The 17,976-nt window shown below is 40.6% G+C and overlaps 1 protein-coding gene across 1 annotated transcript in view; it reads left to right on the plus strand.

The window, feature by feature from the left end:
• The first annotated feature begins 4,181 nt into the window (after positions 1 to 4,181).
• Crybg3 (crystallin beta-gamma domain containing 3) overlaps positions 4,182 to 17,976 on the plus strand; it is a 119,779-nt gene continuing 105,984 nt past the window's right edge. Inside the window, exon 1 of the mRNA XM_029567646.1 lies at positions 4,182 to 4,429. Coding sequence (XP_029423506.1) covers positions 4,290 to 4,429 — 140 coding nt within the window. The 5' untranslated portion in view covers positions 4,182 to 4,289. The remainder of the gene's footprint in view (positions 4,430 to 17,976) is intronic.

Below are 17,976 nucleotides of genomic sequence, written 5' to 3' on the forward strand. Positions count from 1 at the left end.
TGTTTAAAGAGTATATGTTTGATTCTTAATGGTTACATTATATTTTTTAAGAAATTCTTTTCCTTTTGTAAGTAATGTCATCTCAGAGGAATAAAAGGATAAATTCACCTTAGGTCAAACTAACACATCTATTTAAGCATTAACTCATGTGTTTGAAAGAGCTCAATCTCCACATGTTCTGCAAATAAAAACCAGGAACAATACAATAGAACATGTTGTGTCCCATAGAAGTCTGAATAACCAATTACTTAAAAGTCTCACCATCTGTTCTCATCGAAGCAGTAAGACAGGCATTTCCCCATGCTGCAAACCATGATAATCAGAATGTAACAGAATGAGAAAAGCCAGCATCATCTCCTCTCTGTTATTTGCTGTGGTGGTTTTTAATGAAAACTTGAGTATACAGACAAAGGAAAGGGGAGGCTATTCCTCTGTCCCTCTCCTAATTGAGCACTTCTGTGCAGTAATAGCTTTTTGCTGCCCTGGGCAGCATGACTTTGCCTCATTTGGCCAAGCACAGCTATTATTCTAAGAGGCAGCTAGTGAAGTGCCCCAATCCATCTGCTTGCTTTTTTCATGGGCTGGTGCTTTCCTTGATGTTGACAGCTGTCTTAATATTCCTGGGCCACCTGCCACACAGTAAATACTGTGCTGGAAGATAGATTCAGTAGTTTTTCCCTCTGGTGGAGTTTTCATAACAGAAGAAGCTCAGCATTTCTAAACTCATCTTGAATCCTCATTTAAAGGCTTCAAGGATCAACACATTCTGTCGATTCTCATACGTTTGAGCAGTATGGTACTGATGCTTTGGGAATGGCAAATGTTACATGTGACAAACGAGGTTTTCTCATGTATCATATAGGCTGCTGAATTAATCTTTTTGTTCAAGTGACAGTCATGGGAGGCAGAGAAGAGGGCATTCTGGCAGTTACTGCCTTTAGGAAGCCTTCTAGGAACCTGTGATAGGTCTACCGAACAATTTCCTTTCTCTTACCCTCTACACATCTGTTTCCCCTATCAAATTTGTTTCTTGAAGGAAAGCATTTGGTCTTATCCATCACTGTATCTGTGTGTCTCTAAAAATAAGCATGGATCTGATACATCCTGGCACTTGAAAGGTTTGTGGGATCTGAAGCTTCTATAGCTTTGGGGGATTTCTTTAAAGTAAAATAATTTAAAATAAAGTGGAAAACATAAAGTGACTTAGGATATATTGGAATGAAAAAATAACCATGCAAATTAGCAGTTTTAAAAGATTGACTATCTTACAGACTTAGCAAAATCTATAAAAGTAATGTATTTTTCTCTTCACTATTTGGCATATCTCTGTAAATATATTTTTAAGATGTGGCAGCAATACTCTTTGAAAGCTCTTCAGATGACGAAGAAGTTCTAATTTCATTGGATGTACAAAACAAAGGAATTAACATAAGTCAACCTTTCGTCTAGTTCACCTTGTCTTGTTTGTTGTTCATAGAAAGGCAACACTAGATGCTGACACCCACACACAGAGTTTACTGTACCACTATATGTTTAAGCCCTTACAAGTAAGAAGTCTGAAAAATTCTATTTTACATGGTTTATAGCAAACAAAAAATGGTGCGATTGTAGGTATAAAACTGTATAGAATGCATTGTGGAACATATTGTTATAATACAATTTATGTCAATTAGAAAGAATTCTTTCTCTTGCAACTTTGCCTTTGGATATCTGGAGTTATACAAGTCACTACTGCTGCTGTATATTTCTTTTTCTAAATTTAATTTTATTTATTATTTTTATTTTAAGTGTATGAGCATATGGCCTGCCTGCATGTATGTAAGTGCATGCATGCCTTGGAGGTCAGAAGACAGTGTCAGATTCCCTCGAACTGGAGTTACGGACAGTTAACTGCTCTGTGGGTGCTGGGAATTGAACCTGGGTTTTCTGCAAGAGCAGCCATTGCTCTTTATCCACTAAGCCTTCTCTCAAATCATATTTCACCTTCACTCTTCACGTGCTTTAGTGTCAGGACCCCTAGATGTATTCATGTCTTCACAGAACCCTGTGTCTTGGATGTAATGCCTGATGAGTTGCACAGGGAACAAACTGGAATTTAAGTAATAATTTAACTACTCTTTACAAATGTTTAAAACTACATAACTATTTCCCAATAAGTTCACAGTAAATGTATTCCTTATTCATCAGATCCTGGTATGATCCCAATAATTCTAGTATCTACTAACTCCAGAAGTAGGATGGAAGAAAAGTCAACAGGAAAGAGATAGTGGTCTCAATCAATTTAAACAAGTTAAAATGTTTACTTTTCTAGTCATGAAAGAAGACATGACCATCTGATCACATTGCTGACACTGGAAGAGGCTGTGCCAGTGAGCAGCCTGAGACTTGAACTTCATCTGCTTCCCTGAAAGAATGCATCACAGCAGGTATTCACAAAATGTCAGGGGAATAACCCAACGAGTAAAAATGACAGGATAAATTAGTATCTAAGATCCTTCCAACCCCAAAATGTGCCTTTTTTGTAGCTCTCATAATGCAATCTTAGAATTTAAGATTCTGGTGTCTATTGTTATAAGTTTAGAATGTAAGGATACAGGACACCTAAAAAACTAGTAAATATTGAAAAAGTAACTAAATATATTCAATTCTAAGGGCTTCCCATATTGTAATTCTAATGCCTCTACACATACCCAGGAGACTGATTAGGAAGGAATATTAAGTGTGGACTATCTCAGCATTTTCCTATTGCAGCTATTTTAGGGGCAAATGGCATTATTTAAAATCATAATTCATTACTAATCTTATTGTCTCCCTGTTCCCAGACAGACTCACTGTTTGAACCCTCTGGGCAGGCCTGGAGGTGTAGGGCCTAGTTTCATCACAAAAGTGGGAGACACCATGGTAGTCATTTACCATTGCTTTGGGGAGATATATTATCCTTGAGGCCTGTCGCTACAGGAAAGAGTTTGCTTCAGCTCTTTTTGCTTTCAAATTCTCTTTGGGCTTTCCAGTAAGTAGACCTTTAATACAGATTGTCTTCCAAAGTAATGTTAGGCTGGAAACTTTTCTAATTTTATCTCATCTCATTCTATCCCAATCTTTTCCCATTTTCTCAGCTCCCAGTTTCAAATCTAGTTGAAGGATTCAAATGCTTCAAAGAGGCAGTTGTGGGGCAGCTGGGAGGCTTCATTGCTGCCAGTTCTTGCAATGACAGGGGACTTACAGATGTGCAACCTATTCATAAGAGATAGTTTCCCTCATCGTCACCCTAAAGATAAAGAGGGCGATCAATCCACTTTGATCTCACTTGTATAACGTTTTTAGTAACCAAATGCTTCACACTTTCATACACTGGTATCTTGACTTTAAATAAAATAAGACAATACTTGGTGAACATGCCACCGTGCATTCTGTACTAGCTGCTGCACTATAAAAAGCCATGTTATCGCACCCAGACTTTTATTTTAAGCAAGCCCTTAAAGACCTTTGGGGTTTCAGACCACAGTGACATCTGAATAACGACGACATTTTTTTCCCCAGCGTTTGCAAATTTGAGTCGCACTTGAATCATACTTGTTTTTGATCAGTATCGTTTTAGAAAAAGGATTCCCAGAGCAGTCCATTCCGCGAAAGGTGAGAACTTTAAAAGTACATCTGGATTAGAAAAACTTACTCCACAAGTAAACCAGCAGAGGCAGAAACAAGCTGCTGAGAGTTGGCCAGAAGGGGCGCGGGCTCCGGGAGGGTAGCTGTCTGTGTCCTCTGAACTGCTGGTTAAAGCTATCTTTAGAGTGGCTGTGCGTTACTCCGGGGCAGCTGGGCACTTTGATGCCGCATCTTGCCAGTTTCCACAGACCTTAATTGATCACCCACAAAACTCTGTGCACTGACTGCAGGATAGGGAGCAAAGCATTCACAGTCTCTGAATCCAAAGCCCAGAGGTACTGCAGGCTGGGCCGGTCTGGGCGGGAAGTAGGAGCCCAGCATCCCGGGCTGCACGTCCCGCCTCGGTGTCCCCCGGGCTCCTCAGGGACCGGCTGGCGGTGGCGAGGGGCAGGTCGGCCCAGGGCGGCCCGAGGCTGCTGGCTCCTCCCGGGGGCGGGCTGCGCCAATTCGCGGGCGGGAGGAGGAGCCGCGGCGCGAGCAGGAGCCGCGCGGAGAGCGCTCGAAAAAAACGGCCGGCGCCTAGTCCTCCGCGCGCTCGCCTGCTGCGCTCCGCCCAGGGCTGCGGCCACCCGCGCTCGGGTCACCGCCTCGGGACTCCGCGGACCGCGCGGCCGCGAGGGGAGATGTCGGGCGGCCGCAGGAGGGGCAGCGCCCCCTGGCACAGCTTCTCCCGGTTCTTCGCTCCGCGCAGCCCTTCCCGGGACAAGGAAGAGGAAGAGGATGAGAAGCCGGGGACCGGCCAATCGGGCCGGGGCGCCGCCAGGTGGGAGCCTCGCGCGTCTGGGCGTCCGGGTGTCGGGGGCGGCCGCGCTCTGGATCCTTCCTCCTTGCGCGACTTTCCTCCTCTCCCCCGGGGCTTCTGTCGGGGAAGTTTTGCTCCCCGAGGCCCTGCGCGCGCTTCCTTTCCCGCCGCCCTCGCACGTCCGTCTGTCCCCTCCACTCGCGTCCACCCAGCAGTGGCCGAGGGAGAGCCTCACCTCCTCTCTGGTGTTTTGCCATCTTGATTAAAATTTCTCCAAACGAGCCTTAAAAGAGTAACAATTAGATGTTCCCAGGAGTCCAAATCTGAAGTCCTTGCTATAGATTGTTTACGGTTTAAATGATGCCGCCCCTCTTTTCCTCCCACCTCTCACTTGAAGTGTCTGTCTGTTTGAAACTCGCAGATTCCAGAAGGGCTGGAGCTGTCTTGCTTTAAGCTTTAGAATGTGCCCCTTCTTCATAATCCTTTCCTTCCTTCACCTGCTACTGTAAAGATTGACACCTAAAAGACTTGGCTCCTTAAAATGCCGGCTTTGAATCTCTTCAACCTTCCTGAAAGGGGAAGAGGAGGTAAATGAAATACAACTCGCTGTTTTAAACTTTGTGTGTGTGTGTTTGTTCTCTTTTTGAGAACTGAGGCCAACACTCCACCTTAAATTGGGCTAGAAGAGCTTGTAACCCGTGTCCTTGGAAGGTTGCCCTCTAGAGAACCGTATTTACCTTAGGCACTAAAGACTTGATAGTGGACTTCAAAGAAAAATGGATAGGAAACAACTGTGACTGAGGAAGTTTCGTTGCTATTCCGGGTTTGTAATCTGATGTTAGGTAGTCCTTTTGTGTTCCTTGGTTTTCCTAATTTTGAAACATTTCAATATAATCACCTGTTGGTAAAATCCATCTTTCCCAGAAGGTTTCAAGTGTAATTGATTGGTTATTCTACTTGGAAATAGAACACTTTTCAGGGACTATTGTCCTGATTGTTGACAGTCTAATATTAGAAGTTTTACAGTAGTTAAAATCAGTTTTGAAATCTGACAGGTCTCACTCAGGATGTGAACTAGTTAAGAGGACCTGTGGTGCCTGCCATAGCTGTTATGTTGGGTGATATGAAGGTAGTCTTAGAAGTCACAAGTACTGAGAGCAAGTTGGAAACTTGAGTCTATTGGAAAGCTGTAAGCTGGTCAATTGGAGGTTCCTATCATCAGCATAGTCCTGAAATCCTTCCTGGGCCCCGGCCTCTTTGTCCTTCCCTAAGGCACACTCCTCCCTTCTGAACTCTTTTCTGCCTGGACTGACAGCTCTAGCATCTAGGTCCTGTCACCTATCCCTTCTCTAATTCTCATCACCACCCATAGGCACAGGCTGTGGCTTTTTACAATGGAATGTTTAATTGTGCTTATTTGAGCACTAATTTTGTCCTCATCTTTTCAGAACTGGCCAGATGTTAAGGGGATTGCAGCTAATCCCTTGTGTGGGTGTTTTGCAGTTTTATATTGGCCTAAATCTTTCTTTTCAAGGATATAAACAAACACAAAGCCTGTATTGAAAGTGTAATGAAACAAATGGAATTGCCCAGTACAGTACCCAGTGTCCCAGTAATACACCACCCTGGTGTTAACAAGATTGGGAACAGAATTGGGATTTGTCACTGTGAACTTACTGCAAAATGAAAGGGTGTTTTGGTTGTTCTCTTTGTGGGAGTAAACCTTTTAGTGCTAGTAAGAGTGGTTTACCTTTTGTAGGCAGAGTGTAAGATGCCCAAGTAAAAGACCTTTTTTTTCCCCTTCTCTCAAGGATCTATGAGAAGCCAAGATCACAGGAAAACAGTAATGCCAACCTTAGCATGTCTAGAACTCTTAAGATTTACAGAGTAATATTGGGCACAACTTTTGACAAACGCAGATGATCAGAATCTTTATTTTACCCTAAGAAACAGCTTTAAAGAGAGTTACAAAATTACATAGCTACTTTTCATTTAAATCCTATCCTGTGCCTGTAGCTCTGAGGTCCCTTAACATACATACATGAAGGATTAATATCTGTATTGTGTGTGTGTGTGTGTGTGTGAATTCTCTCAGACTTGTGTTGTACAACCTCTTGTTCTGCCTGAACTGGCTGTATTGGCTTATGTGCACTTGTGCACTTTATTATTTAGCTTACTCGTGACTCAATACAAAACAGGATATACATTTCTTTTCTCTTCTTTTTTTTTTTTTTTTGGTCTTTTTTGAAATAGGGTCTTCCTATAGCCCTAGCTGGAACTCAATATGTAGACTAAGCTGTCCTTGAACTCACAGAGATTTGCCTGGGAGAGTGCTGGGACGAAAGGTGTGTGCCACCATGCCCAGCAGTATATACATTTCTTTTTTTAAAAAATATTTTTTTATTATTTTTATTTTATGTGTATAAGTGCATGTATGTGAGTGCACCCGTGTTGTGCAATGCCACGGAGGTCAGAAGAGAGCTTTGGATTCCCCTGGAACTGGAGTTAAGGATGGTTCTAGTTGCCACATGGGTGCTGGGAGTTGAACCCGGGTCCTCTGCAAGAGCAGTCAGTGCTATTAAGTTCTGAGCCGTCTCTCCAGCCCAGGATATACATTTGTTAAGAACAGAATTCCTTAGCAACTTCTTAAGAAGAGAATTAAAATTAAACATAAGTATTACCACAATACCAATAAAAGTCCAATTTATGCCATTATCTCCACAGATAATTGCTTGCTACCTATGAAAACAAAAGGCATATGGGATGAACTGGGAAAATAGGAATTTTTGGAAGGTTGCCAGGACTCTACCATTCTGCTCTACAACTTGATAAAGGTTCTTTAATATTTCCCTGTTTGAATCATAGGGAAACCTTGGTTTTATTGTGTGGCATGACTTGCTTGGGCTTTACTTGATGTGAACACATCATTTATTTACTGAGTTTGCTGCTGCTCTGTTCTCATTAACCTCTAATAAAAAAAAATCAAGCATCACCATAGTGGTATATTTAAACTCAGGTATGAGCACTCAAGCTGGTTGACCAGATCCAAGAAGTGCTTATGTCAGCATAGATTATGTAGAAATGAAAGATACAATTAAAGTTTTCATAGAAAACTTCTTAAGAACTCCCAGAGATCTGTGGATCTCATTCTGATAGTCATTGTAGAATCAGCCCAGTGTGTGGGCACCTAAGACTGAACTTCTTAGAAGTCATAGAGGAGACCAGTGGGGCCTTATGGCAGGGGTGACTTTAAATGGCCTTCCTAGAGTTGATGATGTTTCTGTAAGCAGAGAACTTAGCCAGGAGGAGGTGAGAAGTAGGGAACAGGTATTATAGGCAATGCATGGGCCTGCAGGGATTTATGATCTGTCAGGGGATGTGTGTTTTGGTAGGGCACAGTAAAAGAGGCATCCAGAAAGTTAGGTTGGAGTTGAGTCATGAAGGTATCTATAGAGAATGTTTGGCCCTTCATTGAGAAGGAATGTTTGCAAAAGTCTGTTAAATAGATATTGTTGGAATGTAAAACTTTGTCAGCATAGATCTGCCTTCTTATTTTATTTTGCTTTGAGAAAATGATTGCTAGTTTGTTTCTTTGCTCTATCACATATGATGAGCCTGTGTAAAATGAGTTCCATGCTATGCTTAGACGTTTATAAGGAGTGAAGAGCATTTATTGAGGACAGATTATGTGCTCAGGGGTGCCACAGTTATCGCCGTCTTACAGTTGAGGAAACCGAGGATAGGGGAGTGCTTAATGGTAGATGCTGTCTGTATTTTGGATGCTGGAAGTTCTTATACCGGACTCTTCTGTCCTTTGCGGGATATTTGACATCCATGATCCTGCCAACTAATTGCTAGTGGCATCTCTGGTCATTGGACTAACTCAGAACACCTCCATGCAGGTGGGTGGGAGGGAGAGTGGTACCATTCCCAGTGGAGAATGATTTACCTCAGATCCTGAGAGGAGTAAGTTTCAAGGGTAGGATTAAAATTTAGGTCTCTTTTACTCCAAAGCTCTGGTTCTTATTTTCACATTATCCCCTCCTCCATTCTTTAAGTTTGAGACAGAGTCTCCCTGTAACCCCAGCTGGCCTGGAAGATCCACCAGCCTCTGCCTTCTGAGTCCTGGGATTAAAGGCCTAAGCTACCATGCCTGGTCCATTTCCTCCACTCTTCAAACTCGTACTCCTTCAAAACACATTCAAGCTAGGCATGGCAGTGCAGGCCTTTAATCCCAGAACACTGGGAGGCCAAGGCAGGTAGATCTCTTGAGATTGAGGCCAGTCTGGTCTATGTACTGAGTTCCAGGCCAGCTGTGACTACAAGGAGACCTCCCAAAACAAGCAAACAAACAAAAATCACATTCAAAACTTGGCATGGAGATCACACCTGGAATCTGATATCACAGAGGTTAAGGCAGCTTAACTTTAGGTTAAATAAATGAGTTCCACATCATACTGGGCTACAATATGAGACCCTGTCTCAAAAACAGAAGTACAAAAACCCACATTTGAATATACAGGTCAATTGTATCTTCTTCACTTTGTTACAGAATGGGTACCTTGAGTTTTGCCTCTGGGTAAACTGATGTAGTGTCAGTGATAGAAGAAAGTAAGAAAGCATCCCTAAACCTGAGGTCAGGGATTGTGTCTTATCTAGGTATCTCCTTTGTCAAACTCAAAGAAAGAGTGAATCTGTGCTTGGTGATTAGAGCATTAAAAAGAGCATTAGTGATTTTCAGCCAAGAGTAGAACTTTCTCCACCCTGAAAGTGACCTTTTAGAAACTGTGGTCAGAGGGGTGTTTTTGCTTGTTATCACTACTGAGGGTGTTGAATGACAATGGTCAAGAAGTTAATGGGCTGTAGAGCAGGAGATAGGATTCTTCTCATGGACTTCCTCAGAGCTATGGACTCTAGGTTTGCCACAATGGATAAGGACAAATCTGTGCTATACCAGAGATTCATATGTGGAGTAGTAAAAATGACTAGCAGATTCTAGAAATCCTCAGAGGTCTGTATCTTACTGGGCTGCTATGGTAACTCAGATCATGATGTTTACTTTTTGCAGTGGAGGGTAGAAATATAGACTGTTTGGGGGTTTTAAATCAGTACCTTTTATAAGTGAGATTTTTGTTTCTTGATTTAATAGGATGTGTATTAGAATTTGTGAATTCTTGGTGTGGGATTCCTTGGAAACAAATGGACTCATCCATTTGTTAGAGTGTTGTACAATCTAAGTGTATTGGAATTGTACTTATTCCATAATTTGACCTAAAATAAGTTTATGTAATCAGAATTTGTGACCTTATTGGACCAAAGATATTTTTAACATTTTCATTCACCAGTGGAAAATAAATAAAAAGGGATAATGACTGTTTTATAAAAAGGAAGATAATCCCTCAACAAAATATTTCATTTCCTACCCAAAGTTCTACTGAAATACAGTGAAACTCAGTTATATTAGAATTGTTAAATCAAATGATGGCAGCAAGAAATTGTAGGTTGATATAAATTTGTAATAAGGAAATAGTCCAGGGGATTTATAAGAGAACTAGCAGGAAATCAAAATTGAAGAAATAGTAGTTAATTTGAGTCTGATGAAGCTATAAATTGATGTGACTGCCATGTATCCAATCTGGCGCCATACAGTGGAGATATGAAGATGAGTGACTAAAACTGCCTCATCAAAGGTTCATAAATTAATGAGGGAGGTCAACATTGTGTATCTCGATTCTTTTAAAATACTTTATTATTTTTATATGTATGAGTGTATTGCTTGCATGCGTATGTAAGTGTACCCCTGTCATTCAATACCCATGGAGGTCAGAAGAGGGCATCAGATTCCTTAGAACAGGAGTTATAAATGGTTGTTAGTAGCCACTTGGGTGCTGGGAACTGAACCCCAATCCTCTGAAAGAGCAGCCAGTTCTCTTAACTGATGAGCCATCTCTCCAGCCCCTGTATCTTGCTTGATTCTTAAGATGAACTCATTACAAACTAAGTATGTTTTTAGTGTGGGTAACTTGTTTGGTTCAGGACATATTGCTTCTTATTAGAAAAAAATTCATTATATTCATTGTACTTACGTGTGCGTGCATGCGTGTGTGCATGCGTGCGTGCATGTGTGCGTGTGTGTGTGTATGTGTGGACTCAGTGTGCCACACTGTGTAGGTTGTCAAAGGACAACTTGCAAGAGTTAGTTCTTGTCTGATACCATGAGGTCCCCAAGATTGAACTCAGTTATTAGGCTAGACAGCAAGCACCTTTACCTTCTGAGCCACCCTGTCAGCCTGCATTGCTTCTTTAATGTCATATGTTGCTTAAGAAATTTAATTGGGCCTCAAAATCTTCTCATAGTAACTTTTCTCTGAGCATTGTTTTCTAGGATTGTTTGTCACTTCAGAGCAGTATGGGAGATGTGGTCGTAGCTGTGCCACCGAGGTAGATGCAAGTGCTTTCCCTCTATTGCTCTCACTCTTCCTTGACTCTGCAGGCTCCCTAAGAATTTAGGAATATGTGGAGCCAGAAAAGTGCATTCTTTCAGGAATCAGTGTTCAAAATGAGTGGCATTCTGTGCACAGAATGATTGGATACTGGAAGAGACTCAACTGAAGGTTTGCAACTTGAGATACTTTATCCCTAGTGCTTGCCAGGCAGGTGTTACTGGCCAAGTAGTGGTTACATTTCCAGCAGGACTCTCCCTCAGTGTTGAACTTCTGGAAGCATTTCATTGGAAGTGTCCCAAAACAAAGAAACAGCCGTCTACTTAGCCAAGTATGTTTTTTCCTTTTTATGCTGGGCAGATGAATGATGACAGAATAGAACTACTCTTTTATAACCCTGTGCTTGGGGCTTTGAATTATATAATTCTTTTTTTCTTCTCGCAATCCTTGCACAAAGTTGGGAGAGGTTTCTTTACTTCATTTTAAACTTACTTAAGGGTTTGAGTGGTTCCTTGGCTAATCAAGTCTCATAGCACCAGTGGAAGAGTCAGAAGTCAGATTGTCCTTCCTGAACCCAAAGCCTACAGCATGATGTGACAGTTTCCTCTGTTTAATTTGGGATGACCCATAAAAGAAGGCTGGGCAGAAAATGGTTCCAAATGGAAATAAAAGACAGTGACCTACAGCTGGATATCTGCCCAGATGGACTAGGTCAGTGTCTGTATAATAAAGAATTTATAGTCTTGTGAGCTGGGAAGTGGAAATAAATGTATATATTATGTAAATCATGCATTTATATTTAAACACATGAGTCGGTCTCTTTCAAATAAGAGATATAAGTTGGAACTATATAAAGATGGCATATTCTACTTATTTATAAGCAAAATTCCAGTTTGAAATGGGTGAACTGTGCTGGGGGGTGGTGGTGCACGCCTTTAATCCCAGCACTTCAGAGGCAGAGGCAGGCAGATCTTTGGGTGTTCAAGGCCAGTCTGGTCAACATAGTGATTTTTAGGCCAGCTGGGGCTACAGGGAGACCCTGTCTCAAAAAAGAAAAAAAAAAAAGGGTAAACTGTAGCTCATGTACTCCTTATGGGGGAGGGTGGCGGTAAATTTGTAAACCTCTTTGGAACTCATAACTTATTCCCATGTGTTTCTGTGAGAAGGTAAATATCTCCAAGATACATCAGAACGTAAAACAAAGTACAAACCAAGAAAAGGTAGTGTATAAAACTACTCTTACTCAAGCTGTGCTGCCTATTTGAAGTGGATGGAGACGGAGTTACAGGATGGGGAACAAGAAGGAGACTTGAACTTGATCTAATTGACATTTAAAAATTGTGTGAATTACCTATTTTAGAATTAAGAAAAAAACTTGGTTTGAGACCTGGTGGTGAACATCTGTATATAAAATTAAAACTTTTAAAATATTGATCTTGAGTTGACAAAACTATGAAGAATGGGCTATATTTGTTCAAGTAAGAAAAATTTTGATAAGAAAGATAAGCAAATTATAGTGTGTATAATGCAAGACAGTTTGAGTTTTGATACTCTTTAAAGGTATAATTAAGACATATGTATTATTAATCTATAATGTAAAACTATGTAAAATTAATAGATGAAGCCACAAAAATATTAATTCATTTTGAGATGTTCTGTTATCCACCTTAGCCAGGTCCTGAGGTACAGTGTAATGGAATTGAGTCTTATCTCTCCATTCCCTTCCAGGTTGAGCATGCCAGATACATCTCTTCAGGCTAATAGGTGTGTATAAAATGAATATGTTTTATAGATTAGCAAGCCTACTATTTTAGTGGAAGTGTCCCATATGAAAATGCATTAGTTAGTTCCTCTGTGTGATCTCACATTTTGGTCACTTGAAAGCATCTATTTACAAGAATTAATTTAGTGCCAACTATGCCATGCAACTGGTTTGCTAGACTTTGGGAATCTAGCACGATGTGACACAGTTTTTGCCCTCTCCTTGCCTACCCTCCTCCTCTTCTTTTTCCTTTTTTTTCTGAGATTGGGTTTCACTCTTTAGAGCAGGGTGGCCTTGCACTCACTGCATGGCCTTGAACTTCTGATCCTCCTCCTTAGCCCCCCCCCCCCCGAGTACTGGAGTTCCAGGCACATACCATACACTGGCACAAGTCTTGTCTCTTAAAATAAGTACCAAGATGGAAGTCAGAAGGTTGTAGGATCATTCAGGAAGTGTAAACCCATTTTTGAGATTTTTCTTTGAGAAAACTAATTATTCATAAGCTGTTTCTTCATATATTTCTTTTTTTGGAAGAGAGCATCAGATCCCCAGGAACTAAGTGGAGTTACTGATGATTGTTAGCTGCCGTATGGGTGCTAGGAACTGAACCCAGGTCCTCTGCAAGAGCAGCCAGTGTTCTCAACCACTGAGCCATCTCTCCAGCCCCACTGTTGAGAATTCTGATAATAGAAGAATTTGGGGGCCTTTTTATGTGACTAATTTTTTTCCTTTGTAAATTTTGAAGAAAAAAAAAAGAATCTCATTTTAATCTAGTATCCGAATTAAGACTTGTACAAAGGCGTGTAATACATTTTACATAGGCCCCTTTGCATTTTGCATTTGGTGCGCTCTCTCATTTAGAGGTTTATGTCCTGACCATCTAGGTTGAAGAGTTTTTCTAAAACTCCTTTGTCTGTGGTCCCTTGTACTATGTTTGGATGTTGGGTATTCCGGAGCTTCAAGTGTTTAAAAATGTTTGCAAATTTCTTGCCAAATGTCTGTAATTGTTGGATAGTGAGTTGGGGTGGGAGTTGCATTTTCAGCCAAGTGCCTCTTCCCCTACTTTGGCTCCCTAAGTCACTTGGATTTTTCTGGGATCCTTAGGATAACATGATAATTTCTTTTGCAGTTATTCTCACTGTAGTTTTATTTCTCCTAAATAATTTCTGCTTGGCTTTCTTCAAAAATCTTGACACAGGTGTGCTTCCTTTTTTTTTTTTGACCTAGTAACTGATTTCCTTTTATTTACTTCTTCATTGTTATTTTAGTTGTGTTTTTTTCCAAAGAACAGAGTTAAATGTGTTTTCTTAAAATGTGCCAGAAACCTCTTTGGTTGTTATATCATTGTTATGAGGCTTTATTCTCTGAGCAGAGAGTGAACTCCCAACCTCTTCACTCAGCATTGGTTCTTGGGAAATGATTATTGGAAGATTACGTCAGAAAGGTGGCCCTGTACTTATAACATCAGGTAATAGGATGTCAGTGCTAATTTCTTTGAAATTGTTGGAACAAAAAGTGAACCTGTTGCAAGAGCTAGAATTCTAAGATGGCACCAAAATATTTTTTTTTTTTAGTACAGCATGTGCTTTAGGAACTTATCTTTCATTTGTTTAATTTTTATGGCATGTAGCATAAATGACAGTTCCAGAAATGACCTGAAATGGTAATTCTGTGATATTACAAATATTGATTTCATATAATTTCTGGAAGATACATGTCAAAAATTTATTCACTTTTTTCATATTTATATAAAAAGTAGATACTCCCTCAGTGGCCAATCATAGTTTTCTTGTAATGACTGTGCATCTTATGACAAGGAATGGAATGCTTTGAATTTTACATCTCAATAATGGGAACTGGTTGGGCAGGTGTAAATTCTTTGCCTTTGCTTTCTGGTAAAGCACCAGGGATACCCTGGCTGGAGGGTGGCACTGTGTTGTCGATTAGTCAAAGCTGAAGATGTGAGCTATAATAATTTTGGTTGTTTCATTTTTCTAAGTAGTCAGATAAGGATCTCCTTTGACAATGTGGAATATATTATGAAACAAATTACCATTATGTAATATTCGTAGTATTAGTGTTTAGTTATTTGTTCTTAATTTATTACTTCCATTTTCCATTGATTTATTTTTTAAAAATAGTACATTACAGTGTCACTTAAAACTATTTTAATAGTAATACATGCTTTGGTAGAACAGGCATGAAATAATTAGAAAATATAAAATAAAGGCACATTCATAACTGTACACCCAAAGACACATTCCATCCTCCTGGGTGGTTCCTTGTGTGTATAAAAATGTGTAAATATTTTAACAAAAAGTAAAATTTTCTTTTCAATATTGAAACTCAAATATGTATCTTTAAGAATTGTGCTTTAACATTTTCTACAATAGTACATATGCTTAAATAAGCTATAAAAATTTAAAATTTAATCCTTATAAAGATTATCATGTCATCATTTATCAGAATCTGGTATCTAGGTGTCTCTACTTATTTACAGTTTGTATTGTATTGGGTGAGGGAAGAAAATAAATGGTGTAAATTGATGTACAGTGTGCTTTAAAGTAAAACTACAGTATGATAAAGGGAATGACACAAGAATATCAGGGTGTCTTTGAGAGCCATGGAACCTTTCTCAGCTCTGTTGTGCTTAACTTGAGAGGCTAGGATCCAGGAAACTAATGGCCACCAAAGCCACCTCAAGCCAGAGGTTTTAGGGCTCTTATCTCACAAATTCAAAGAATGAAATTCAGGAGGGTGAGTTCTAGAAAGTAATATTTTATTGTAGGGAGCTTGGGAGAGAGAAAGAAGGCAGAGCTCCTGGACAGCAGGAGGGGTCCACAGGAGTGAGGTAACATTGAGCCTCATTCCTCAGGAGTTAATAAAATTTTAGTAGAGGGAGAAGGGGAGGGGAAGACAAGCTGGTCATCTCATTCTAGATGTCCAGGTCCCTTGAGGTTCTGGTTACATCCTTGGCCTGTCTTCCAGGAACAGGGTACTCCTTTAGGGAAAAGAGGTGAGGAAAACAAAAACAAAAAACAACAAATCAAACTAGACCCTCTTCCTGGCATCCCCAGCCTCTGGCTATGGCAGAGCCAGAGACATCTTTGGGTTAGATACTTCTGGTGTCTCTGGCCTCAGGCAAAGATAAATGTACAGGCAGATCCAGGACATTTCTAGCTCTTTGCCAAGAAAGAAACTGGTCACTTTTTTGGAGTCCTTTTACTCTGAACTGCCTAAGCAGTTTTTACCTCCTGCTCTCCCCAGGAACAGGGTGAATCGGAAGTGTTTTAAGTTTAGGGAAACGTATGGGAAGAGTGATCCTGAAAGTCTCCTAACTGGGTAGCATTTGAGCAAAGACCTGGGCAATATCTAGGAGGGAGACATGAACACATCCAAATAGGAACTTTCCAGTCTAAGAGAACACCCACTTGGAGGTCCTAAGGATGTGTAATATGGCATGAAAACCAGTGTGGGCAGACCCAACTGAGTGGGAGGAAGAGTGCCCATAATCTGGAGAGGCAGCCAGTGACCAGCTGCCGTAGGACTAGGGGGGCTATAGAAAGAAGCGGAAAATTTAGCTTTGAATGTTTCCTTGGGCATGTGCTTATATGTTTACACTGCATATTTATGTTTAGCTGGGAATTAACAGAAAGGGAAGAAATTAGTTGGAGGGAGAATGTCAGGCTCTGTAGAGTTCCTGGAAGGCATCATTTTGTTTGATCTTGTGTCTCCAGTCCTCTTCCTTCATGACAAATTTTGTTTTGTTTTGTTTTTTTGAGACAGGGTCTCTTAGCACGAGTTGGCCTGGAACTCACTAGGTAGACCACACTGGCTTTGATCTCACAGAAATTGCCTGCCTCTGCCTCTAGAGTACAGAGATTAAAAGTGGATGCCACCATGCCTGACCCTTTTGACATTTTTTTTTTTTTTTGAATGACACATGGGTGAATGTTCATGTTAGCATTTATTTTTAACTTTTTGTGGTACTGGTGACCTAACCCACAGCCTCGCACTTGCTAGATAGACAAGCACTGTGCTGTGGATTTGTACCCCAGCCCCAAATGCCCCATTTTAGTAAGGGTCTAGAATACCAGTTTGAATTCATGGGATAGCAGAAGATTCATGAGGTTGTTGTTGGTGAAATGGGTCACAAATGTTCAGAATCTGAAGGGCGTGAGGTGGATGGAGAACTCTTGGGAGGAAAGGGCAGTCATGCAAGACAAGTGGTAGATAGCGCAGGTGCACCTCAGGGATGCTGAGATTCTCTCTCCATAGTCTGATAGAACTGTAATTATGGTCTTGTTTTGGAGGAGTGAGAGGGGTCAGAAAAGAAAGCAGCTGCATGGTAGATGCATGAATTATAGGAGCAGACTGGAGTAGAGAGCAGTGTCAGCAACTCTAAGGTTACAAAGCAACTGAATTTCATCTTACCTCTTACATTTCCTCCTTTCCCCGATTTTTCTCCAAAGATTTTAAAATTATTCAAATGCCAGATGTTTGAGCTAAAACACCTGCTGTTTGACGGCCTTAAAATTGCAGCCTCTAGTTACCTTTTAATTTGGAGCCAGAAATAGTGCCATCACCACCTGTTTTATATGCTGTTAATGGTCATTAAAAAAATACAAGTATCACTCTACTGCTGGCAGTCAGCATTTGTGAATGGACAGTTTTCCAGGTGGTTGTTTGTGAATCATTGATGTGGAGTTCTTTTTCCTTATAGAAACAGAATCAGACTTGTTAGATGGGGCTCCACGCCAGTGCACAAAAGTCAATTTAATCCATAATCATCTTGCAGTAGAATGTTGAGCAAAGAGGACCTTAGGGCTTGCAGTTGGAAGCTAAATTTCTAGGAAAAAAGAAAAAAAAAGTTTCCACACTATATTTAAGGACCACAGTGAGGGCTGAGGGGTGGAGTCCAAGAGAATAGAGGGCAGGCCTGGAGGTAGCCTCAAGTAACACTGAAGTAAGGGACAGTAGACATTCTTTGTTATTATGTACTGGCATCAGTTTTGATTCTGAGATAACTTCATGATCATAGTCTTTTGCTTCTTTTCCCAAAAGATTCTAAGTTACTCTGTTTCTTTGGGTTGTGAACCTGAGCCTTTAAGGATTATGCCATCTCTTCAGCCCAGTTAGTCTGTTTTTTTTTTTTTTTTTTAAGTCACTGATCCTGCAATTGTAGAATCACACCATCCTGGGATTGCAGATCTGGGAGCAATCTCATATCTGCTGATCTGCCATGCAGTTTGCATGTTTGTAAAATCATGTCTGGAAGGATGACTTTACTGAAATGCTTTTTTCCCCTAAGGTGTTGCCACTGAACCAGGCATATCTTTATTCATTGTGAGTTTCATATATAT

Source organism: Nannospalax galili, unplaced genomic scaffold, assembly GCF_000622305.1.
Source record: "Nannospalax galili isolate Female #2095 unplaced genomic scaffold, S.galili_v1.0 scaffold821, whole genome shotgun sequence".
Taxonomy (NCBI): Eukaryota; Metazoa; Chordata; class Mammalia; order Rodentia; family Spalacidae; genus Nannospalax; species Nannospalax galili.